This window comes from Macaca mulatta, chromosome 9, assembly GCF_049350105.2.
Source record: "Macaca mulatta isolate MMU2019108-1 chromosome 9, T2T-MMU8v2.0, whole genome shotgun sequence".
Lineage (NCBI taxonomy): Eukaryota > Metazoa > Chordata > Mammalia > Primates > Cercopithecidae > Macaca > Macaca mulatta.
This window is the reverse complement of record NC_133414.1, coordinates 26,290,279-26,316,804: the sequence shown is the minus strand read 5'-3', so window position 1 is coordinate 26,316,804 and position 26,526 is coordinate 26,290,279. Positions and strand designations below refer to the sequence as shown.

Genomic DNA, 26,526 nt, shown 5'->3' with positions numbered 1-26,526 from the left:
CTGGCAAGGCTGGGCATGAGCTGAGGACGGGGCCCCCAGGTAGGGACAGGACCCTCCGGAAACCTGGATGGACCTGACCCGGGAAGCTCTTCAGAGCACTGGGGGACCTAGGTCCTTCTCCTCCATGTCCCTCTTTTCCAACTCAGATGCCTCCAAGACTACACCTTCTGAGCCAAGGGGTTGAAGGCAGCGTCATCATCTGGGGAGGCCGTCCTGCTGAGACACCTACCCTGGGTGATTTGGGGTGGCCAATATCCCCTTCTCTTTGCCTATTTCCCCAGGTAGGCTGTTCTTTTCTCCACCACTGCCCCTAACTCTACCCTGCAAAGAGGAGGGGAGGCCTACTTCAGCCTGCATGTCCTCTTGAATAATTCCATTAGCTCAATCCGTTACAGAACTTTCTAAAAATCTTCTTTATAAGACCAAAAAGAAAAACAGCAACAATAAATGTCTTTGTGTTTTGGTATTTGTGATATGCAGGGCTCCTCTTGCCTGGCTCTGCGGGTGGCTCTGCCCATTGTTATGACAAAACCAGACTTTTGCAGGCATGGGAATCTTCAGAAATATTTTGAGCTGAGAAGTGACACACAGAGCTCAACTTTTTGGGCCCAAATACGGTAGCTTGGAAATAAAGATAGATTCAGTCAAATGTCAGAAGGTGGGTGAGTGTTCTAGAAGTTTCCATGGCTCCATGGCACAGAATCTGCTGCCACTTCTCTCCCTGGGCCCTTCCTCAACACCATGTCATCCTCCTGGCAATCTTAAAACAGTTTCATGAGAGCTGGTTTAAGATGTTGTTACTTTTTTTTTTTTTTTTTTTTTTTTTGAGACGGAGTCTCACGCTGTTGCCCAGGCTGGAGTGCAGTGGCGCGATCTCGGCTCACTGCAAGCTCCGCCTCCTGGGTTCACACCATTCTCCTGCCTCAGCCTCCTGAGTAGCTAGGACTACAGGCGCCCGCCACCGCGCCTGGCTAATTTTTTGTATTTTTAGTAGAGACGGGGTTTCACTGTGGTCTCGATCTCCTGACCTTGTGATCCGCCCGCCTCGGCCTCCCAAAGTGCTGGGATTACAGGCTTGAGCCACCGCACCCGGCCAGATGTTGTTACTTTTGAACAATCATTTTCATTGAATTATTTAAGTGATAATTCTAAATCTTCCCTTTTTAAAAAAAAAAATAATAATTGTGTGGAGGAAATGGTCTCTTGGCTGGGCACTATGGCTCACACCTGTAATCCCAGCACTTTGGGAGGCTGAGGCAGGTGGATCACTTGAGGTCAGGAGTTCTAAACCAGCCTGGCCAATATGGCAAAACCCCATCTCTACTAAAATATAAAAATATACAGAAGTTGGCCAGACATGGTGGCAGGTGCCTGTAGTCCCAGCTACTCAGGAGGCTGAGGCAGGAGATCGCTTGAACCCGGATGACGGAGGTTGCAGTGAGCCAAGATTGCGCCACTGCACTCCAGCCTGGGCAACAGAGCGAGATTCTGTCTAAACAAATAAAAAAGAAAAAGAAAGAAAAACGAAAAAGAAAATGGTCTCTTAAGAAATGATCACCGCTAGGATATCATCAACTACATTTTAAAACATAAACTTTGCTGGAGTCTTTGGGGTCATTCAGATGTGTCAAGAGGCTCCGTGTGTTTGTCCTTCTGCCTCATGGTTTAGAAACATAATTTAAATCAAAACAAGAAGTCCATACCAAGGTTCAAAACAGAAGGATATCCTGCTTCAAGGTTTCAAACAAAGTTCATGTAAAGCAATGCGGCTGACTCTGTTTTTAAACTGAGTTTCCTCTTTCCTGGGGTCGTCTCTAACTAAATTGAAATAAAGATCCATTCCCTTCCCCCCTCCCCTTTTTCCTTTTGCGTGGTGGCCTTTCTTTCTTCCCATTAGCCTGTGGATTCTTCCCATCGTTGTGTCCCTCCTTCTGACCCATCCTCCCTTTCTTTCTCATAAAGGAAAGCGCCTTTCTCTGTGTGGTGGGGATTACGCTTAGCTAACCAGGACCCCTCTTGGAAACTGGGTGGAGTCGAATACAAATCACAATGCAGTGATTAATCATTGTCATTAAACAGAAAGACATTTTGTCTTAGAAGAAAGTCACATCACGTTTGGAGAGTCAGGCACACCAAAGTCAGGAAATGCAAGATAGATATGTACTTTCAAATGAACTAAATTGTACAGGTGAACATAGATATACAATATTTATATTCTATTATTTATAATTATAATAGATATTATATTTATATTCTATATGTTTATATATAAATATTTGTATATATAAATTATGTATATATGTTTATATATAAACACATTTGTATATATGTAATTACATATATATAGATATAATTTTTTTCCTGGCTAAAATTGCTAGTTTCACTTGAAAAATGTATCCTTTACTCATTATCCAATGAACTACTGGTATTAAAATATCAAGAATTCGTATTTTTGTATTTTCAATGTTCAGAATTCGCATGGCCTTTTGCATTTAGGGTTTTTTATTTTATTTTATTTTTTTAACATTTTGAGGTTGTGGGGCATGGTGGCACACGCCTGTAGTCCCAGCTACTTGGGAGGCTGAGGTGGGAGGATCACTTGAGCCCAGGAGTCTGAGACCAGCCTGGGCATCATAGTGAGAGCCCCATCTCTAAAAAAATGTAAATAAATAAAAATAAAAAGTATATATTAAGGAGGCTTTGCAGGAACTGAGATAATAAAATAATAGTAATGAGAATAAAGAAATGTAGTTTGGGTGGGAATCACTCAGACATAACAGGAAGTGTTGCTTGCCAACATTTCATGGCTAAAGTGGGCGGGGAAGAAGTATTAAAAATACAGCTAACATGCGTGCTTATAAGTTTCAGTCTGGCTCAACGAACGCTGAATGCTACAACATGCCAGCCACTGGGGGTACAATTAGGATGAAAGTCGGCTTCTATGCTGAAAAAGTTTTCATTCCATCGGCAATTGCTACATTCACAGAAAATTTCAGTCGAATGTGCTTTGTTGACATCCAGATATGCATAGTGTTATTGGGGCACCCATGCAGAGGAAGCCAGGGGGAGTCCAGGAAAAAAAACTTCCTAGAAGAGATGATGCCTGAGTCCTTTCCTTTCCTTTCCTTTCCTTTTTCCTTTCTTTTCCTTAGGCAGATTCTCGCTCTGTCACCCAGGCTGGAGTACAATGGTGAGATCTCGACTCACTGCAACCTCTGCCTCCTGGGTTCAAGCGATTCTCCTGCCTCACCCTCCCTAATAGCTGGGATTACAGGCAGCTGCCACCACACCTGACTAATTTTTGTATTTTTAGTAGAGACAGGGTTTTACCGTGTTGGCCAGGCTGGTCTTGAACTCCTGACCTCAGGTGATCCGCCTGCCTCAGCCTCCGCAAGTGCTGGGATTACAGACATGAGCCACTGTGTCCCGCAAACTGAGCCTTGAAGAAAGAATAAGAATTACCCACTTGAAGAGAGATGGAGAGGTGTGGTGTGAGCCATGCCCAGCCAAGACCGAGAACCAAACTGCATGTCCTGTACCCAGAACTCCAGGGGCCTCAGTGCAAAACGGCGGTCGGTGTTCATTGGCCATCATGAGAGAGGTCACAAGGAATTGGTAATTAACAATGTTTATTGAAATTTGTGGAATATTGACTTTTCCTGTAAACTAGAGTGATCGTTGAGGTTGTTTTGTTTACAAGTAGTGAATTCTTTTTTAAATTCCCACAAGCTAAAATTGTGGATTTATAGAAAGGAGTTGACCTGATCCCCAAGATAAAAATGCAACCAGACCTGGAAAAATATCGGGAACTCCATGCTCATGTTCTACCACAGATCTTCTACCTCCATCCTGCAAAGCAGTTTCGGGATCACTCCATGCCCTGCTGACTGTAAATAGCTCTCTAGAAAAACCAACATGGGTCCAGGGAGAGCCAATAAGTACAAACATGGATCAGAGCATGATCTCCAGGTGGCCGCTGTCCATCGAGAAAAAGGATGAAAACAGCAAAGTGAGGCCAGGTGCTTTGGGAGGCCAAGGCAGGAGGATCACTTGAGGCCAGGAATTTGAGACCAGCCTGGTCAACATAGTAAGACCCCGTCTCTAAAAAGAAAAATAAAAAAAGTATCTGGGTGTGGTGGTGCACATCTGTAGTCCCAGCTACTTGCGGGGCTGAAGTGGGAGATCGCTTGAGCCCAGGAGTTCGAGGCTGCAGTAAGCTATGATTGCACCACTCGTTTCCGACGTGGATGACAGAGTGAGGCTCTGTCTCAAAGGAGAGGAGAGGAGAGGAGAGGAGAGGAGCGGAGAGGGGAGGGGAGGGAGGGAGGGAAGGGAAAGAAGAAAGGAAGGAAGGAAGAAGGAAGGAAGAGAAAGAAAGAAAGAAAAGAGAAAGAGAGACAGAAAAAAGAGGAAAGAAAGCGGGAGGGAGGGAGGGAGGAAGGACAGAAAGAGGAAGGAAGGAAGGAAGGAAAGAAGGAAGAGAAAGAAGGAAGAAGGAAGGAAGGAAGGAAGGAGGGAGGGAGAGAGGGAGGAAGGAAGAAAGGAAAAGAAAGAGAGAGAAAGAAAAAAGAGGAAAGAAAGCAGGAGGGAGGGAGGGAGAAAGGATGGAAGGAGGAAGGAAGGAAGGAAAGAAGGAAGAGAAAGAAGGAAGGAAGAAGGAAGGGAGGAGGGAAGGAAGGAAGGAGGGAGGGAGGAAGGAAAGAAGGAAAAGAAGAAAAGAAAGAAAGGAAAGAAAGAAAAAGAAAGAAGAAAGAAAGAAAAGAAAGAAAGAAAGAAAGAAAGAAAGAAAGAGAAAGAAAGAAAGAAAGAAAGAAAGAAAGAAAGAAAGAAAGAAAGAAAGAAAGAAAGAAAGAAAGAAAGAAAAGAAAGCAAGCAAGCAGTAAAGTGGAATGATGGAAATTTTGCCCATGCAATGGCTCAGTGTAAACATCAGACACTGCAGCATGGGAGCTGGGAGTTCACTGAGAAACCCCGAAGGAACACACAGATGAGTGTGTTTCCAAGGTGGTAGCCAATCAATAGATTGGCACCAGAGGGACAGCAGTCCTTCTTAACCATGTGCCTCATGGCGTCAGTCCACCTCAGTAAACCCTAACCACAGAGCACATGGCTTACATGTATGTATTATCTGCTGTGTGAATGAACAAATAAATCACAAAACCAATGTCAGGAGACTCAAACAGATGTGCATGTTTCTTAAGATTAAAGGCAAGACTAAAGACATGGCGAAACCCCATCTCTACTAAAAATACAACAACAACAAAAAATTTAGCCGGGCCTGGTAGCCTGTAATCCCAGCTACTTGGGAGGCTGAGGCAGGAGAATCTCTTGAGCCCAGGAAGCGGAGGTTGCAGTGAGCTGAGTTCATGCCACTGCACCCCAGCCTGGGCAACAGTGCAAGACTCTGTCTCAAAAAAAAAAGAAAAAAAATACTAAAGGCAGATGTCAAGAAGACAGAGCATACTTTATGTACTATTTATTATAAAATGCCAGGCACTTTTCAAACTGCTTAATGCGTACTGATTCATTTAATCCTCCCTACGCTCCTCTGAAGTGGGAACTCTGAATATACTCTTTATTCATAGGGAAACTGACGCGCTGAAAGGTTAGATAACTTCCTTAAGGTTGGTGCACAAAAAGTGGAGCTGTGGCGGGAACCCAGGCAGCCTGGTGCCTGAATTCATGAGACGCCAGCTGCCTGTTCGCTTGGTCTCCACATTCTCCTTTCTCCCCACTCACCCCACAGAGATTGAAAGCATGAATTTCTCCACAAAAACAATCTAAGCACCAAATAGGTATTTAAATGAACAGGAAACTGAAAAGAAGGTAAGTTGATTTCAAGAGATAAAAACATTAACAGGATATTAGGTTGGTGCAAAAGTAATTGCAGTCCTTGCCATTTGAAAAAAGGCAAAAACTACAGTTACTTTTGCACCAACCTAATAGTTTTCAAACTTTTGGGTTTTTTTTTTTTTTTTTTTTTTTTTTTGAGATGGAGTCTCGCTCTGTCGCCCGGGCTGGAGTGCAGTGGCCGGATCTCAGCTCACTGCAAGCTCCGCCTCCCGGGTTTACGCCATTCTCCTGCCTCAGCCTCCCGAATAGCTGGGACTACAGGCGCCCGCCACCTCGTCCGGCTAGTTTTTTGTATTTTTTTTAGTAGAGACGGGGTTTCACCGTGTTAGCCAGGATGGTCTCGATCTCCTGACCTCGTGATCCGCCCGCCTCGGCCTCCCAGAGTGCTGGGATTACAGGCTTGAGCCACCGCGCCCGGCCACTTTTGGGTTTTTTGATAGCAGAACATTTCTTCCCCAGTGTCTTCTTTAGAATTCAGTGAATACAGCCGGGCACGGTGGCTCATTCCTGTAATCCCAACACTTTGGGAGGCCGAGGCGGGCGGATCCTCTGAGGTCAGGAGTTCCAGATCAGTGAAACCCTGTCTCTACTAAAAATACAAAAATCAGTCGGGCATGGTGGCACGTGCCTGTAATCCCAGTTACTTGGGAGGCTGAGGCAGGAGAATCGCTTGATCCCGGGAGGTGGTTGCAGTGAGCCAAAGTTGCAACACTGCACTGCAGCCCGGGTAACAAGAGCGAAACCCCATCTCAAAAAAAAAAAAAAAAAAAAAAAAAAAAAAAAAAAAAAAAATCGGTAAATACAACAGAGACAGAACAGCTCTGGTGGAAGCAAGGGACAGGTGTGAGAGCTTCACTGACCTTAGCTCTGCATCAGCTTCCACTTTGGCTCCATGTAGCTTAAAAGACTGAGGGACTCAATTGCAAGCCACATCTCACATCAACCACTGACTGGAAAACTAGGAATACTAGAATCAATTCACCTGTCCTTATTATCTGAGCTGGTATCAAATGCTCAGAGTTTTGAAAAAAATCAATTCGAGCCATTTGCAACATTTTAATTAGGAGCTCTCCAGCTTGATCATTAAATCTTCTTACAATGAAATGTTGCTGACTCTGTTTTGCATCTCTGTCCATTTCATAGAGTATCAGCGACCTCCCTGAGCACAGGAGAATAGCTGAGAGGACGGATTAGGATGAAAGAAGGGGAAAAGCAAAGCTAAGGCCTCTGTGGGGGCGGAGAATATTGAGACAGCCTTTGTGTAGAGATTTTGAAGCAGGTTGTGCTCTGACTCTTGAAATGAATGGCTTAGAGAGTGGTTCTCTTGTTTATTTATTTTCTTTACTTTTCCTCTTCTGGTTCCTCAGAAGGACAGGATATTTAAGATATTTATTCTTCCTCAGTTTGTTTTTTTCCTGAACGTTCTCAAAGCAGTCCAAATTGTCTGTTTGGTGAGGAATCGTCTCCCCTGCTGTGCTATTTGACATGCTGTATGGAGTACCTAGAGACCAGGTCACCTAACATTTCCAAAATAGTTTTTCCAAAGATGCGTGACTATAGGTCAGAGGTTTCCTTTTGTATTTAAGTAAATCCACACATCCTCTGCCAACAGCATTCCTACGGAGATGTTGATTTCTCCTGTCCATTTCAGCTTATGCCTCTGACTTCACTGATGTAGCCAGACCCTGTACCCCTTGGTGTTTCTCTCCAGAGAGCACCCACGATGTGCTTCTTTCCCCCAGGAATACTGGGGAGAGCCAGGGGCTCCACCAGAATGTTGTGGAGTCAGGCGAATCTAGGATTGAACTGGACTCATTCACTTACTAGCAGCACCTCTTTGGGAAAGTTTTTTTTTTTTTTTTTGGACAGAGTCTCGCTCTGTCACCCAGGCTGAAGTGCAGTGGTGCAATCTTGGCTCACTACAACCTCCACCTCCCGGGTTCAAGCGATTCTCCCACCTCAGCCTCCTGAGTAGCTGGAATTGCAGGCACGTGCTACCACACCCGGCTACTTTTTGTATTTTTAGTAGAGATGGGGTTTCACCATGTTGGCCAGGCTGGTCTTAAACTCCTGACCTCAAGTGATCCACCCGCCTCGGCCTCCCAAAGTGTTGGGATTACAGGCGTGAGCCACTGTGCCCAGCCCTCTTTGGGAAAGTTTCTTAAACTCTTATTATCTCTGTTTCTTCATTTTCAAATTGGAGATTAAATAATATCTATTCTGGCCAGGCACAGTGGCTCACACGTGTAATCCCAGCACTTTGGGAGGCTGAGGCAGGCAGATTGCTTGAGGCCAGGAGTTCGAGACCAGCCTGACCAACATGGCAAAACCCCATCTCTACTAAAAATACAAAAATTAGCCCATCGTGGTGGCACACACCTGTAATCCCAGCTACTTGGGAGGGCGAAGTGGGAGAATTGCTTGAACTGGGGAGGTGGAGGTTGCAGTGAGCCGAGATTGTACCACTGCACTCCAGCCTGTGCAACAGAGCAAGACTCTGTCTCTAACATAAAATAAAATAAAATAAAATAAAACTTATTCTGAGCTCTACTGAACATTAGCAAAACAGCTAAATCCATTTATATACAGAATCTTCTAGCTCATAGAAAAACCAACTTATTATATGAAGCTCACATTACTTTGCTTTAAAAATACACAATGGTAGCGAAAGAAAATAAAACAATAGACTAGTCTTACTTGTAATATTTTATTTGGGATTGTTCATCTTTCTTCAAACCAGTGACGTTCATTAAAAACACACAAACATCAATACAAGAGATATAGGATGATTTTGAGCCATTAGAAAAATATCATGGTTAGGCCTGATGGGGATAGCTCATGGCTCTAATCCCAGTGATTGGGAGGCTGAGGCAGGAGGATCACTGTAGCCCAGTCGTTCGAGACCAGCTTGAGCAAAATAGTGAGACCCAATCTCTACTGAAAAAAAAAAAATTAGCCCGGCTTGGTGGTACGTGCCTGATCAAGGAAGAGCACTGACTCGGCCAAATAGGGAAAATGAACATCAAAATGCCTGTGGAGGACACCAACAGTGAGAAGTAGGGGGGTCGTGCCACAAATTTCTGAAGGGCTCAGGAGTAGGTTTTTAGAAGGTGGAGTGAGGAAGGAATGGAATGAAAAGAACAAGGTTGTTGAAAGCCTTTGAGTGGAGAAGCTGAACCTCTAAGTTTCCTTCACCATCCCAGTGGGAAATAAAAGGCTTATTTTTCTGGAGTGTGTAAACCAGGGGAGCTCTAGAGTCCAGTGTACCAGTGGAGGACTGAGGAGTAGCCATTTCCTCAGGGGCTGAGTCAGGGTCGGGGGTTGGGGGAAGGAAGAAAAAAATTGGGAGACTGAGGTGGGAGTATTGCTTGGGGCCAGGAGTTCGAGACCAGCCTGGGCAATACAGTGAGACTTCATCTCTATAAAAAATTAAATTAAATTAAATTAATAATAATACAATGTTTTTTTGAGACGGAGTCTCGTTCTTTCGCCCAAGCTAGAGTGCAGTGGTGTGACCTTGGCTCACTGCAACCTCCACCTTCCAGGTTCAAGCGATTCTCCTGCCTCAGCCTCCCGAGTAGCTGGGACTACAGGTATGCACCACCATACCTGGCTCATTTTTGTATTTTTAGTAGAGATGGGGTTTCACCATATTGGTCAGGCTGATCTTGAACTCCTGACCTTGTGATCCACCTGCTTCAGCCTCCCAAAGTGCTGGGATTACAGGTGTGAGCCACAGCCCCTGGCCATACAATTTTTAGAAAAGAAATTAATCCTGTCTAGCATTTACGGAATGCTAACCATGTGCCGGGTTCTGTTCTAAATGTTCCATATACATTAATTCAGTTGATCTTTGTACAACCCACCAGACAGGAAAAAAGAAAATGTACAAAAGTTACCAAGACAGTTTTGGGTTTGTGGGGTTTTTTGTTTTGTTTTGGTAGAAATGTTGATCTCACTATGTTGCCCAAGCTGGTCTCAAACTCCTGGGCTCAAGCAATCCTCCTGCCTCAGCCTCCAAAAGTGCCTGCCTCTGCAGGCATGAGCCACCACCCTCAGCCTCAAGGCAATTTTTAAAAAGAACTAAAAAGTGGACTAGTCCTACCAAATATTAAAACATGTTAAAAAGCTATGATAAGGCAAGGCGTGGTGGCTCACACCTATAATCCTAGCACTTTGGGAGGCCAAGGCAGGAGGATCACTGGCAGCCAGGGGTTTGAGGGTGCACTCCAGCCTGGGTGACAGAACAAGACCCTGTATCTGAAAAAAAAAAAAAAAAGAAAAGAAAAAGGAAACAACCACGAGAATTATAACAATATGATTTGGGTGTTGGAAATAGATAAGTTAGATTAATTAATTAATTGGACATGTTAGATTAATTAATGTTTATGTAGATGTGTTAGATTAGAAAAATACAGAAACTGACCCTTACATATGAGAATGATAGATATGATCAAAATAATGTTTCAAACCAGTAGGGAAAAATAATAATTCAATAAATTATATTGGAACAATTGACAGTATACCCACTTGGAAGATATAAATTCCAGATGAATTAAGGACAAATCTAATATTAAAAACATGTATATACATGAATGGACTGAGAACATTATGCTGAGTGAAATAAGCCAGGCACAGAGTGATAAATACCATATAATTGCATTTATATGTAATATAAAAAAGTTTAACTCACAGAAGTAGACAATAGAATGGTGCTTACCAGAGGCTGGGGGCAGCAGGGGAGAATAGGGAAAAGGGAGAGGTTGGTCAGTGGATGCAAAGTTACAGGTAGATAGGAGGAATAAGTTCTGGTGTTCTGTTGCACAGCACAGAGACTATAATTAATATATATTTCAAAATAGCTAAAAGAGGATTTTAAATGTTCTCAACACAAGAAATGATAAATATTTGAAGTGATGGATATGGTAATTAGCCTTATCTGATCATTCCACAATGCAGAAATGTATCGTAACATCGCATTGTACCTCATAAATATTGTATTAGTCCATTCTCATGCTGCTAATAACAACACATACCCGAGACCGGTTAATTTATAGAGGAAAGAGGCTTAATTGATTCACAGTTCCACAGGGCTAGGAAAGCCTCAGAAAACCTACAATCATGGCGGAAGGAGAAGCAAACATGCCCTTCTTCACATGATGGCAGGAAGGAGAAGTGCAGAAGGAAGCAGGGGGGAAAAGCCGCCTAATAAAACCATCAGATCTCGTGAGAACTCACTCATTGTCATGAGAACAGCATGAAGGAACTGCTGCCATGATTCATTTACCTCCCGCTGGGTCCCTCCCTATGACACGTGGGGATTATGAGAACTATAGTTCAAGATGAGATCTGGGTGGGGACACAGCCTAATCATATCAAATATATACAGTAGTTGTTGGTCAATTAAAAATTTTTTTAAAAAACATGTTTATATACTTGGAAGAAGAATTTCTTCAGTAACACTTGCTTGGCAACATACTCTATGGCTTTTAGCACATTATTTAGTTCTCTGATTTTTTTGGTTTTTGGTTTTAATCAATAGAACGAAGATGAAAATGTAGAACTATTGTGAAATTTACTCTGATCTGACAGACTATAAATCTCACTGGTTACATTAAACTTTGTGGTTTAGTAGTTGTATTCAATTCTGTATAACCCAGTCCCCTGGAAGTATCGACATTTTATTTTTCCTGCTGCTATTAACATATTTAAGTCTAATGTGCAGAAATTCTTCCTATGTTAATTCCTCTATTTCAGCACCTCTAGCAGTGACAAGAAAATTTTCTCCTTTGACATTTTTGACAAGTCAAAAAGACCACTATCATGACTACTTGTGAATATCTGATGATAAATGTACAAAAAGAACGAAACATCTGTAAATTCTGAATATCCTTTGATATTTCTCCTTTTGATATATCAGTTCCCGTAAGAATAAAATAACTGGGTTTATCTAACTTAGTGGGCCACTTTTAGGATGAGCTAGTGTGTGAAGCCTCTCTCCTTGTCTGCCTGTGCTCCCTCCAACCATCCATGGTAAGGAGTGAATGCTTTACCAAGCAGAAGTAAAAAGATATTTGGCCAGGCATGGTGGTGCACACCTGTAGTCCCAGCTACTTGAGAGGCTAAGGCAGGAGGATCGCTTGAGCCCAGGAGTTTCAGGCAGCAGTGAACTATGATTGCAACACTGCTCTCCAGCCTAAGTGACAGAGTGAGACCCTGTCTCTTTAAAAAAAAAAAAAAAAAGGTAAAAAATTTTAAGGTCTTTTTTTTTTCGTTTGAGCAGCAAGGTAAAAAGACAAAATGTGTTTCATTGGCAAATCTGTCCTACTGGTGGTTTGGCTCCTTTTTCCCTTCCCAGATGACCAACTCCATAACAAAGTAACTGTACCTCTAGATAGAGACTCACTTACAAGTGAGTCTTCAAACCAGCCCAAGAAAATTCCTAAGGGAATTGGCTTGAGTAGCTGGAAAGTCTGCGGTTGGATATAGCTTCAGGCCCAGTTGGTTGGCCTGTACTGTGAAGGCCTGGCCCTACCTGAACCGTGCAGAATGGACTCCCCCCAGGAAGAGGGAGGGCCTCTTTGCTAGGATAAAGGAGGAAGATGCTGAGCTAGCAAAAGTGACAGCTGTCCACAGCAGTAACTAAAGACGTTTCCTGGTTCAGCATGTAGCACATATGGTGCCTAGATCGTCTTTTTCTCCCCAAGGTTATTGTTAGAATCAAGGGATTGCAACATCACAGCATTCTTGCTTGGTCATGAAACAGACTGCCTGAATATATTGGCTTTGCTTCCTTTAATGTGGGTCTGTAATGAGGCTGGGAGACAAGTGGCTGGTTCTGTTTCTTGTTTTGCCTCTGTGTCATTCTATTATGATGGTCACTATGTAACAATCCATTTTGTTTGTTTGTTTTGTGAGGTTTCATTAGGACAGGATAATATACCATACACAAACATGATGAAAGTAAATGATCATAAACTCTAACATGATTTCAATGAAAAGTCTTCTAAATATGGTTCTAAGGCCAGCCGTGGTGGCTCCTCTCTGTAATCCCAGCACTTTGGGAGGCCAAGACAGGAGAATCACTTGGGCTCAGGAGTTCAAGAACAGCCTGGACAACATAGCAAGACCTTTTTTCTACTAAAAATAAAAATAAATTAAGAAAAAAAATTAGCCAGGGCACTGTGGTATGTGCCTGTCTGTAGTCTCAGCTACTTGGGAAGCCGAGATGGGAGGATTGCTTGAGCCTGGGAGATTGAGGCTGCAATGAGCTGTGATCATGCCACTGCACTCCAGCCTGGGCAAAAGTGAGACCCTGTCTCAAAGAAAAAAAAAAAAAAGTATATGTGTATATATATACACACACACACATATACATATACACACACACATATATATACACACACATGTGCATATATATTTTGTATATATGCATTTTGTATATATATTTTGTATATTATATATATTTTGTGTATATACATATACACACACACATATACATATACACACACACATATATATACACACACATGTGCATATATATTTTGTATATATGTATTTTATATATATATTTTGTATATTACATATATTTTGTGTATACATATACACACACACATGTAGTTCTGAGTGTCACATTCTTAGGACCTGCAGAAATTGTCTGAGGCCTCATCCTTCATGTCAGAAGGTCTAAGAACAGTACTTCTCGATTCATGGCCTGTTAGAATTGCTCTGGATGTCAGATGAGGGGCCGGATCTCCGATGGTGGGGAGTAGAGGAGGCCTCCAGTCTCTCAGGAAACCAGAACCTGACTGTTCTCCACTGCGGATCTTTAATCAGGGCTTGGTGGCAAAGCTGACACGTACTCGGTCCACCCCTAGGTAGGCGAAGCACAGGAGTGTGGCTGTCTTCTCCAGTTCCCTCTGCTCCAGGATAGGCTCAGGCACCTTCCAGAGTGTTTTGCTTCATGTTCGGTTTGTCTGTCCTCTCTCCACTCTCCCATTCCCCCTGCATACCCACCCTCTCCCCACCAGCCATTAGAAAGCTTTGTCTCAAGGGCAGTAGCAGGAGCGTGGCTCTTGGTAACCATAGGCAACCATGAATCCCTATTAGCTATTTGTGCTATATTTGTAAGGCACATTCCGGCCACTAACTGGGTAAACAGGAAAATGTGCTTTAAAGGTTTTCTTGCGTGGTAAAATTGTCTCCCTTTTTTTTCTCCTTTTTTGCAGAATGACCAGTCCATGGGTGAGATGCAGATAATCGGAGGTGATGATCTTTCAACACTGGCTGGAAAGGTTTGTTAATGTAGCTGTGCTCAGACTGCATTGATGTCTGGGGGCATCGGTGACCTGCATTTCAGGTCAGCACTCACAGGACATTTCAGACACTCTCCCGGGTTTTCCAATTCATACAAATGGCTGTGTGAATCCTTTTAATGATCTCCCCTTTCTAAAACACTCTTTTTAGAATGCTTCCAAGACACCATGCAGACCAAATCTTTCTTCTCCAAGCTTCCTTCCAATCTTATTTCAGACAGCAAAACCCCTTTGCCCACCTTGTTCTAATCCTTTTCTACTCATCTTTCCAGGCACCTTCTGAAAAGGAAGCTTTCCCTTTATTTATTCATCTGCCTTTTTTTCTCATTCATCCTCCGCACCTAGGCTCTTCAGTAAGACATTTACACAGGTTCAATGACATGTACAAAATCTTGGGAGGGAAGAGAAAAGGACCTCTTAAGAGCGCATTTTCAGCACTTTGCCTTTTTTTCTATTAAAAAGAATGTAAGCTATTAAATAATAGGAAGAACACCTCCAGTTTTAACTTGGAGTTCCACATCTGCCAGTGCTTAATAATAATGAAGTGAAAAGACTGTTTAGATTCTGACATAAATACATAAACTGGAAAGAAGGGTTGTTTCCTAACGAAAATGATGTTCGTGGAATGTTACTTGAAATGCAAGTTTGCTGTGAATAAAAGCAATCCGGAATTTGTTTTTGTTCAGCAGTACTGACCTAGCTTGTATCCCTTATCCCTGAACAGCTTGGCTTTCTAAGTAAAATGGATTAGTCTATTACACAAGCTTAATCTCTCATACTTGTGGTTGTTATTGTTATGCAATGCCTGGGTAGGAAAAAAATAGCAGCCACATTTAATAAAAATATGTGTAATAATCTTAGGATCGCTATAGAGCCATAAGGACTTTTTTTTTTTAGACAGAGTCTCACTCTGTCCCTAGGTTGGAGTGCAGTGGCATGATCTCAGCTCACTGCAGCCTCCACCTCCTGGTTTCAAATGATTCCCCTGCCTCAGCCTCCCAAGTAGCTGGGATTACAGGCACCTGCCACCATGCCCGGGTAATTTTTGTATTTTTAGTAGAGATGGGGTTTCACCACATTGGACAGGCTGGTCTCAAACTCCTGACCTCAAGTGATCCACCTGCTTTGGCCACCCAAAGTGGAGCCACAAGGACTCTGACTACAAAACAGCATACTTCCCTCTACTCTGAAGACAGCATAGTAGATTCATGTGTTAAATGGCTATCCAGCAGTAAATTGTGTTCCATAAAAATTGGAATTAACCTGCTGATGTTAATGCATCACTAAGCCACCATTTGATGTTACTGTTACATTGGTACCTGAAACAACATCCTAGAAAGCTAAAATACTAAAAGTAATTTCCAGAAATTCATAAGTTTTAACGACCCTGGAGTGGTCTTTAGCACGTCATTTCAGGATTTTATTGTAGGACATTTCCTTACAGGTTTATTACACAAAAGAAATAGTTTACCTTGTGCTTTTGCTGTGGAGTCTGTCAGTGTGACAACTCTAAGATTCCTAAATGAATGCCAAGAAGAAATTTGCACGTAGACGGCGGGGCATGGTGGCTCATGCCTGTAATCCCAGCACTTTCAGAGGCCGAGGTGGGCAGTTCATTTGAGGTCGAGAGTTCGAGACCTGCCAGGCCGAAATAGCAAAACCCTGTCTCTCCTAAAAATACGAAAATAAGCCAGGTATGGTGGTGCACACCTGTAATCCCAGCTACTCGGGAGGCTGAGGAGGATCACTTAAGCCCAAGAGTTAAGGCTGCAGTGAGCTATGATCGCACCAGTGCACTCCAGCCTGGGCGACAGAACAAGACTCTGTCCCTTAAAAAAAAATAATAATAATCTCTATATCCATACCTTGTTTCCACTAGAGTCCTTTCCACAAGTTGCAATGTTTACCTTAGGGCTTTTTATTTGCCTGTCTGCCCGACCAGGAAGTCAGCATGCAGTGGGCAGAGACCATACCTGGTCCATAACAAATTGGAATAAATATTTGGTGACTGAACAAGTGGATGGTCCTCTTATGTGGAAATTAGAAAGAAGTCTTCGATTAAGAGAGGACAGGGCAGAGGGAAATGGTAAATAAACCCACCTGGTCACACCCAAGGACACACCCACCAGCTGGTTAAGTTGAGAGGTGGAGAGAAAGGTGCTGAGTGAGGGAAGAGCGCCCTCTTTGTTGAGGCAGGAGGGCTTCCTCACAGGAGACTCAAGGGGGACTGAGGAAGTGAATGCAACACAGCTGAGGTGGAGCAGTGAAAAAAATTTCACTTAGCTTTTAAAATTTCCTTTTCCTTAAAAAAGATAAAGGCCTTCCAATATGCCTTGGCATAACACCAAATAACCACCAGAAGTAGCCAGAGCCCAGTTTGAACATCACAGTCGTAAGCATTTTAGAAAGTATTTCTGGCATGAGTCAATGGATCATGTAGGTAGAGGCAACGTATTGTTTGTGGAGTTTTTCAGCTATAGGGGAACTATTAAAATCCATTTGTTCCTATTCGATAGGTAATAAAAATCATTAGTTGTCACTGGGCTTGGGAAACTTAAATACCCATTACAGCCCTGGGGAAGGGTTTTAGGTCTTATGGAGTGAGTTTGTTAGCATTTAAGTTATAGTTGCTGCCTTAGAATAGTAGGCTGCTACAATGACTTCTTTGGGTAGCCGTTTTCATAAGAAATAAAATACAATATGTGAGTAAGATCGAAAAAAAAAAAAGATAAAGGCCTTCATATGACCCACCCTGTTCATTCATTCTTCATTCAGCCTCTCCATGAAAGGTTATCAATTAAGTTAGATAGAACAAATAAGACATGCTATTCAATGGCAATGTAGAGTGACCATGGTTAACAGCAATGTGTTGTATATTTCAAAGTAGCTAGAAGACTTGAAATGTTCCCAACACATAGAAATGATAGACGGTCAAGGCAGTGGCTCCCCCAAATACCCTGACCTGCTCATTACATATTCTGTGCATGTAACTCCATAAATACATAAAACATTGTGTATCAATGAAAAAATAAAATTTAAAAAATAAGAATTGGCAAGATTTTATAAATATATTTTAGAGGCTCTCCAAAATCTTTCCATCATGCAGAATATACACTAGCTGGAAAAAAATGTAAAAGGAAAAGGCACCCAACAATTAGTGGGTACTTGTTTTAATGGGTGTAGAAGAAAGTCTGAAACTGCAATAAATATCTCCACTGGATGAAAGGATTGTTGAGGCCAGGAGTTTGAGACCAGCCTGGGCAACATAGTGAGACTGCGTCTCTACAAAAGAAATTTAAAATTTAGCCAGGCATGGTCGTGCATGCCTGTAGTCCCAGCTACTCAGGAGGCTAAGGCGAGTGGATCACTTGGGCTCAGGAGGTTGAGGCTGCAGTGACTTCTCCTTTCTCCTGTAGTCGTAATAGAATTTGTCAGTCATTCAGTAAACTTACATTTAAAGTACATTTATCATCATGTTATTACTCTGCCAGGAGTTTGTTCCCAGGAATACACCTTCTCTTATTTAATGCTTGGCACTCTAAGAAGAGTCCCATACATCTTTCCACACAAGACTCTTTCCTTGGGTTTAATGAAATCCAAAGAATGAAGGGTTCCTTAGGATTCAGATAGTCTTAGAGAGGGGAGGGTGAGCTTTTGCCTGGAATAGAAGGGTTTGTGACTAACACAGAAGAGAGGGGAAGGGTCCCCCGTGGCAACACTTGATCCCCAAGCCCCAGGGTACTCCTCCGTAGCTATCACTGTCATCTACCCAAAACCAACAATCATTCCCTCCAAATAAATTTCAAAAACCATTAAGCCAGCCAGGCACAGTAGCTCACGCCTATAATCCCAGCAGTTTGGGAGACTGAGGCGGGTGGATCACTTGAGGTCAGGAGTTTGAGATCAGCCTGGCCAACATGGCAAGACCCTGGTCTCTACTAAAAATACAAAAATTAGCCAGATGTGATGGCACACACCTCTAATCCCAGCTGAGGCAGGAGACTCACTTTAACCTGGGAGGCACAGGTTGCAGTAAGCCAAGATTATGCCACTACACTCTAGCCTGGGCAACAGAGCAAGACCCTGTCTCAAAAAAAAAAAAAATTAAACCCACAAAAACCCCACCAAAATTTAATACAATACCACAACCTATCCCCCACTAATAATTAGCCCTAATCCTTCATAAATAGGTGACAGCTTCGAAGAAAATTCCACAAAGCCTACAACAAGAATAATACTTACTAAAAATAAAAATACGGAATGGGGTAAGTGGGAAAAGAGTAAGATCACTGGACAGGAGTGGACCAGCATGACTGAAGGAAATTAATCAAAAACGGGAAAGAAGTAGAAAAAAAAAAAAAAACGAAAACACGGGGTTTGGTGTGTAGAATACATTGAAAGTCCCAATGAAGAGTTGAACTTGCTCAGCAAAGCAAACAAGAGACACAAAAGTATTTGAGCAGAGATGACATCATGGAGCTGTGTTTCAGGAAAATGAAACTGACAAGAGGGAAGAAGGGCTGAAAGAGGGGAGAGAGCAGTTTGGAGGCGGGGTGGGCGGAGCCTGCAGGAGCACTTGAACTACAGGAGCCAAGTTAGGGTGGAAGAGAAGGAATCCTGGCATCAAAAGGAGACGTGACAGAGTTAAATGAAGGAGGGAGGGCTAGAAAGGATTTTTTAAAATTAAATTTGTGTATGAAAGAACTCTGTAAAACATGAGGACATGGCTCACCTACATAATCTTGTCATGATGTGAGTTAGAGGCATTATGAACATAACTGTATAGTACTTCTGGAGCCCTTGAAGACATGGGATTAAAATATTTAGAAGAAAAGGAGACGCTACACAGCCACCCCACCCTCTCTCTCTCTCTCTCTCTCTCTCCCTCCCTCCCTCCCTCTATCTCTGGCTTTCTTTTCTTTCTTTCTTCCATTTCTTTCTCCCTTTCTTTCCTTTTTTTAAATAAAAAATGTTTTGCTTTGAACCCCGAGAAACTACCTTTCTTTTTTTTCTTTCTTTTTTTGTTATCTTTCTTTCTCTCTTTTTCTTTTTTCTTTTCTTTTTTTTGCTTTTTATTAAATTCCTTTCTCTCTCTTCCTTTCTCTCCTTTTCTTTCTCTCTCTCTCTCTCTTTCTCTCTCTCTCTCTCTTTCTTTTCTTCCAAGGAAAGGAAGCTCACACGGGAAGCTGTCTGAGTCATGGTTCTAAATAGGTCATTGCTGTTGAATAAAGTGAGCCCTCAATGATCAAGTTAAATGGCCTCTTCAGTTCATGACGTTAAAAGCATTTTATTTGGTGTGTTTAAGCTGTCTACACAATGTACTCTCTGACTGATTTTTTTTTCCAAAGTTGATTTAATACTGGCACTTCATAAAATGTGTGTATCTATTAAAGCAAGATTTTATTCATATTCACGAGAAACCTCTGAAAGGGTGGAATAAAACAAAATGCATGGAAACAGACACAAATCTGGCAACATGGAAACACAGATGTGCAGGTTTAAGCCCAAGATTTTGGGAGACATGCCCCTCAAATCTGCCCTCAAATAAGTTTTTCTTTTTTCTTTTTTTTTTTTTGAGGCAGAATCTTGCTCTGTCTCCCAGGCTGGAGTGCAGTGGTATGATCTCAGCTCACTGCAACCGCCACCTCCCAGTTTCAAGCGGTTCTCCTGCCTCAGCCTCCTGAGTGGCTGGGATTACAGGAGTGCACCACCACACCCAGCTAATTTTTGTATGTTTTAGAAGAGATGGGGTTTCACCATGTTGGTCAGGCTGGTCTCGAACTCCTGACCTCAAGTGATCCACCCTCCTCAGCCTCCCAAAGTGCTGGGATTACAGGAGTGAACCACTGTACCCAGCCTAAGATTCTAATTAAATGCCAGAATGAAGCATCAGAACCTGCCAAAAGTTCCCCCTTGGCTGCCTTAACTGTTTAAATCATTCTTTTTTTATTGCATCTGACTAAGCTGAGAACAATAATGGAAAGACTCACTGACTGATGATTCTGGAAATTTTGTGAATTTATCACATAAAATGAAATGCTAAACTACATTCCCTTTTCCATGGGGTTTATATTCACATTCCTGCTCATTCTCCACATCCACATTACAGCTCATTGTCACTGCTGCCATTACTCTTGATTAGTGTGACCACAGCCACCAAACTACACCGCTGCAGATGAGACAGTGTGGTGTGCAAATCACTGTGTGCTCTAAAATGCTAGAAGTAGGAATAACCTACTTAAGAACATCATGCCGATTTGTGCAATTCTTTCCTCCCTTCTTTTCTTCTTTCTTCCTTTCTTTTTCTTTTTTGTTAGGAAACCCCTTGTGATTAGTTTTGATCAGAATCATGCAACAGCAAAGAAAGCACACTCCAGAGATTCCTCATAGAGTTTTTGCCTGCAGCTCCTAGGCTGCAGATTTTACTGGCTTTCTGGGAGGAAATGAGCTAGGTGTGATGAGATGACTAAGACAGTAACTGGCAAACATCTCAGATGCAGTGATCAGAGTTATCAGATTGGAAGTGTGTAGGAGGCACAGTGTGTACTGAGAAAAGAAGTTGCCCACTCAAAAAACGCGAGTTTTAGGAAATTGCTTAGTGCAAAATTAAAAGCAATAGACATTGATGACAGCTTGGTTAAGGAGGAATTGCAGATTGTTAAGGAAAAATGGAGGGGATGAATCAGAAATATAATGAACTAGAGAAAGTGAAAGAAATGAAGTCAAAATTGTTGATTCACTACACAAGTATTTCTTTTGTTGTTCTGTTTTGTTTTGTTGAGACAGAGTCTCACTCTGTCACCCAGGCTGGAGTGCAGTGGCACAATCTCAGCTCACTGCAACCTCCACCTCCCAGGTTCAAGCAATTCTTGAGCCTCAGCCTCTCAAGTAGCTGGGACTACAGGCATGCGCCACCATGCCTGGCTAACTTTTATATTTGTAGTAGAGACAGAGTTTCACCATCTTGGCTAGGATGTTCTCGAACTCCTGGCCTCAAGCAATCTGCCCGCCTTGGCTTCCCAAAGTGCTGGGATTACAGATGTGAGCCATCACACCCAGCCTTCATGTTATATATTGATTATATAAAGATAAATAATTTTGGCTCCTTAGCTCTTTTACCTAATCTTAGGCACAGCCATATCTCAGAGTTATTGTGGATTTGGTTTCAGACCACCACTATAAAGAGAGCCACACAAATTTTTTGTTTTTTCAGTGCGTATGAAACTTATGTTTATACTGCATGGTAGTCTACTAAGTGTGCAATAACATTATGTCTAAAAAATAAGCCACATAACTTAATGAAAAAATACTTCATTGCTAAAAAAAATGCTAATGATCATCCGAGCCTTCAGTGAGTCATCATCTTTTTGCTGGAGGAGAGATCTTGCCACGATGTTGATGGCTGCTGACTCATCAGGCTGGTGGGTGCTTCAGAAGGTTGGGGTGGCTGTTGCAATTTCTTAAAACAAGACAATAATGAAGTTTGCTGCTTAGATTGACTCTTCCTTTCATGAAAGATTTCTCTGCAGATGGTGATGCTGTTTGATAGCATTTTACCCACAGTAGAACTTCTTTCAAAATTGAAGTTAATCCTCTCCAGCCGTGCTACTGCTTTATCACTAAGTCTATATAATATTTTAAGCCCTTTGTTGTCATTTCAACAATGTTCATGGCATCTTCGCCAGGAGTAAATTCCATCTCAAGAAACCACTTTCTTTGCTCATCCATAAGAAGCAACTCCTTATCTGTTCAAGTTTGATCATCAGATTACAGCAATTCAGTCACATCTTCAGGCTCCACTTCTAATTAGGTTCTCTTGCTATTGCCACCACATCCGCAGGTACTTCCTCCATGAAAGTCTTTTTTGTTGTTGTTGTTGTTTTGAGACAAGTTGTCGCTCTGCCGCCCAGGCTGGTGTGCAGTGGCATAGACATGGCTCACCGCAGCCTCAACCTCCCCGGGCTCAGGTGATCCTCCCACCTCAGTTTTTGTAGAGACAGGGTTTTGCCATGTTGCCCAAGCTGGTCTCAAACTACTAAGCTCAAGCAATCCGCCCACCTCGGCCTCCCAAAGTGCTAGGATTACCTGCAGCAGCCACCACCCTCGGCCTCTCCACTGAAACCTTCAGCCCCTCAAAGTCAGGCATGAGGGTTGGAATCACTTCTTCCAAACCCCTATTCATGTTGATATTTTGATCTCCACTCATGGTTGATGAATGCTCTGAATAGCATCTAGAATGGTGGATCTTCAGGTTTTCAATTTACTTTACCCAGATCCATCAGAGGAATCACTATCTATGGGCAGCTATCACCTTACAAAATCTATTTCTTAAATAATAAGACTTGAAAGTCTAAATGACTCTATGGGCTGCAAAATGGATGTTGTGTTAGCAGGCATGAAAATAATCTCCTTGTAAACATCTTCATCAGAGCTCTTGGGTGACCAGGTAGATTGTTAATGAGCATAGTATTTTGAAAGGAATCTTGTTTTCTGCACAGTAGGTCTCAAGAGTGGCCATAAAATATTCATTTCAATAAACCATGCTGTAAGCAGATGTGCCTGTATAAACAGGCTTTGCTGCTCCATTTATAGAACACAGGCAAAGTCAATTTCACATCATTCTTAAGCACCCTAGCATTTTTGGAATGGTAATTGAGCATTGGCTTCAACTTAAAGTCACCAACTGCATTAGTCCCTAAAAAGAGTCAGTCTAGGTGGGGCACAGTGACTCACGCCTGTAATCCCAGCACTTTGGGAGGCCAAGCGGGTGGATCACCTGAGGTCAGGAGTTCAAGACCAGCCTGGCCAACAGGGTGAAACCCCTTCTCTACTAAAAACACAAAAAAAATACCAGGGCATGGAGGCGGATGCCTATAATCCCAGCTACTCGGGAGGCTGAGGCAATAGAATCGCTTGAACCCAGGAGGCAGAGGTTGCAGTGAGCCAAGATCGTGCCATTGCACTCCAGCCTGGGCAATAGAGTAAGACTTTATTACAAAAAAAAAAAAAGAGAAGTGTAAAAAACAAGGTATGCCTATACAGCAAAAGAGACTGTTCTAAATTAAAAGAGAAAGATCCAATCCATGGTATAGGTTGGACAAACCAGCTACAAAGGCCATTTTTAGGAAAACTGGGGAAATTTGAATATATAGTAGGCTTTATATGATGTTAACAAATTACCATCATTTTTGTTGGATGTTATAATATTTTGGCTATACATAATAAAGAATGCTATAATAGCTTTCATCTATTTTAAAGCACAGAAATATTTTTAAATACTTTAAACAGTTAAGCATGTATCAAAAATTTAGGAAGTCTTTAGACTTTTCTGGTTTTCAAGCATTCTATAATGTTTTATATTTATATATTATAGAAAGTAGAAACTTTCTTTGACAGGTATATATTTATACATAAGGAAATATATGTACTTTCTATGATAAGAATGACTACACGGCTGGACACAGTGGCTCACACCTGTAATCCTAGCACTCTGGGAGGCTGAGAAGGGAGGATCACTTGAGGCTGGGAGTTCAAGGTTACAGGGAGCTGTGATCGAGATCCTGTCTCTAAAAAAGAAAAAGAAAATTTAAAAATATGCATTTATACTTAAACCCTTTTTAAGAAACAAGCAACCTGAAAGTCAATAAATGATTTAAATATGTTTTTAAGTACAGAAATAGCTATATGAAACGTGACAAAATCTATTTTTTAGAAATAAAAAAGTAACAATCAGAAAAACAGCTAAAAGAGTTAAAAGTGACTGTCTCTGGGAAACAAAATTGGAAGTGAACAGAGGTGAAGTGATAGAGGGATGTTTTTCTTTTAAAAACCTTTCAATCTACTTGATTTTTTTTTTTTTTTTTTTTTTTTTTTTTTGAGATGGAGTCTTACTCTGTTGCCCAGGCTGGAGTGCAGTGGTGCCATCTCAGCTTACCGCAACCTTTACCTCCCAGGTTCAGGCAATTCTCCTGCCTCAGCTTCCCAAGTGGCTAGGACTACAGGCATGCGCCACCATGCCCAGCTAATTTTTATATTTTTTGGTACAGAAGGGGTTTCAAGATACTGGTCAGGCTGGTCTCAAACTCCTGACCTCAGATGATTTGCCTGCCTTGGCCTCCCAGAGTGCCGGGATTACAGGTGTGAGCCACAGCGCCTGGCCTCAAACTATTTTAAACATGTGTATGCATTACATTGATTTGAAAATGTATTTGAATAATTGTGACAGTGTCTCTCAATATCATTATTCATCCAAATCCTACTTCCCACCTACCACTATATCTTAGAATTGAAGCAAATCTTTTCAAAGATGACTCTATTGTATTGCAAGGTTCTGTACTATCAAAAAAATGTTTAATTACATTCAATACATGCACTCTACTTAATTAGGCAGGAATGCAGACTAACACATTTTAGAAAGGTTTTTCTTTATAAAGTTGAAACAAAAAGAGATTGTGAGCCAGAAAATTAAATGAATCACAACATTCTCCAAGTATTCTGGTTGGTTTATAGGTCTGATTGGTAAGCCTCAATCAAACTAAAAATGCACATCTCAAGCAACTACTGCAAATTGGCCATTAAGATTATAGCAACTTGTGTTCAAAATACCAAGGGGACTTCCCTGGCAGCATGACTCTTGTAGTTTTTGTTACAGAAGGGGTTTCAATATACTAAAATATATTGAAAGAATGGTGCCTTGCTTCAAAAATAGACAAAATAATCTTATGTATTTCCATGGTAAAATTAAGATTTTCAATGGATTTAATGAATAAAAATGTCATACCTGACAGAAAAACACTTCCAAGAAGATATTTTCACATAAGAATGCATTTGACATATGGTGCAAAGTTAACAGAGTTGTTGGTTGGCTGGTTTGGTGGGTGGGTGGTTAACATTTTTATTAATTAAATCTTGCATTAAACATAAGTAAGTTATCTAATGTGTAGTATTTGATCTGATTTTTTTTTTCTTTTGAGATGGAGTCTTACCTGTCACCCAGGCTGGAGTGCAGTGGCGCAATCTTGGTTCACTGCAACCTCCACCTCCCAGGTTCAAGTGATTCTCCCGCCTCAGCCTCCTGAGTAGCTAGGATTACAGGCACCTACCACCACACCCAGCTAATTTTTGTATATTTTAGTAGAGACGGGGTTTCACCAAGTTGGCCAGGCTGGTCTCGAACTCCTGACCTCAGGTGATCCACCCACCTCGGCCTCCCAAAGTGCTGGGATTACAGGCGTGAGCCACTGTGCCGGGTCATGATTCTTAAAGTATTGTATAAATCATAGAGATAAATGTAAAGTCATCTAAAGAAAGAAAAACACCATTACATTGAAAGAATAGTCTCACCATTTAGTAAATTGGGATGGCATATTAACACAGTCATATTTTAATTTGGTGGGGCAGCATTGACATGTCACTCCTAATCCAATTAATCGGTCAGTTTTAACTCAGTAATAAGTTTAATTAGTTGTTATTGCTTTATTCAACAAATAATTATTGAGCACTTATATGCAGGCATTATGCTAGTTTCTGGCAATATGGTAGGAATCGAGACAAACATGATCCCCACCTCATGGCGATTAGAATGTAGTGGGGAAGACATATCAAACAAGAAATTAAAATGTAGTACAATCATCGTGTATTAGTCCTTCCTCACACTGATATAAAGAAATACCTGAGACTGGGTAATTTATCAAGAGAAAAGGTGTAGGTGGCTCTCAGTTCCGCAGGCTGTATAGGAAGCATGACGCTGGCATCTGTTCTGCTTCTGGGGAGGCTTCAGGAAACTTAAAATTATGGCAGAAGGCAGCCGGGTGTGGCGGCTCGTGCCTGTAATCCCAGCACTTTGGGAGGCCAAGAAGGGCAGATCACTTGAGCTCCTAAGTTTGAGACCAGCCTGGCCAACATGGTAAAACTCCATCTCTACTGAAAATACAAAAATTAGCCAGGCGTGGTGGTGCACACCTGTAATCCCAGCCATGTGGGAAGGTGAGGTGGGAGGATCGCTTGAACCCGGGAAGCGGAGGTTACAGTGAGCGGAGATCGCACCACTGCACTGCAGCCTGGGTGACAGAGTGGGATGCTGTTTCAAAAAAAAAAAAAAATTATAGCAGAGGCAAAGGGAGAGCAGCACTTCACATGTCTGAAGACAGACATGGAGCAAGAGAAAGAGGGGGAGGTGTCCTACACCTTTAAACAACCAGATTTCAGGGCAACTCACTATCAGGACACCACCACCAAGGGACGTGATGCTAAACCATTCATGAGACCCACCCCCCTGATCCAGTCACCTCCCACCAGGCCCCGCCTCTAGCGCTGAGGATTACGTTTCAGCATATTTGGGCAGGGACACAAATCCAAA

General features: G+C 42.1%; 1 protein-coding gene across 3 annotated transcripts in view; it reads left to right on the top strand.

Annotated features, from left to right (window-relative positions):
• PRTFDC1 (phosphoribosyl transferase domain containing 1) overlaps nucleotides 1–26,526 on the top strand; it is a 108,762-nt gene that overhangs the window by 71,808 nt on the left and 10,428 nt on the right. For all 3 annotated transcript variants that reach the window (XM_001101923.4, XM_015146641.3, XM_015146640.3), the window contains one exon: nucleotides 14,082–14,147. In XM_001101923.4, the coding sequence (XP_001101923.2) occupies nucleotides 14,082–14,147 (66 nt within the window). The remainder of the gene's footprint in view (nucleotides 1–14,081; nucleotides 14,148–26,526) is intronic.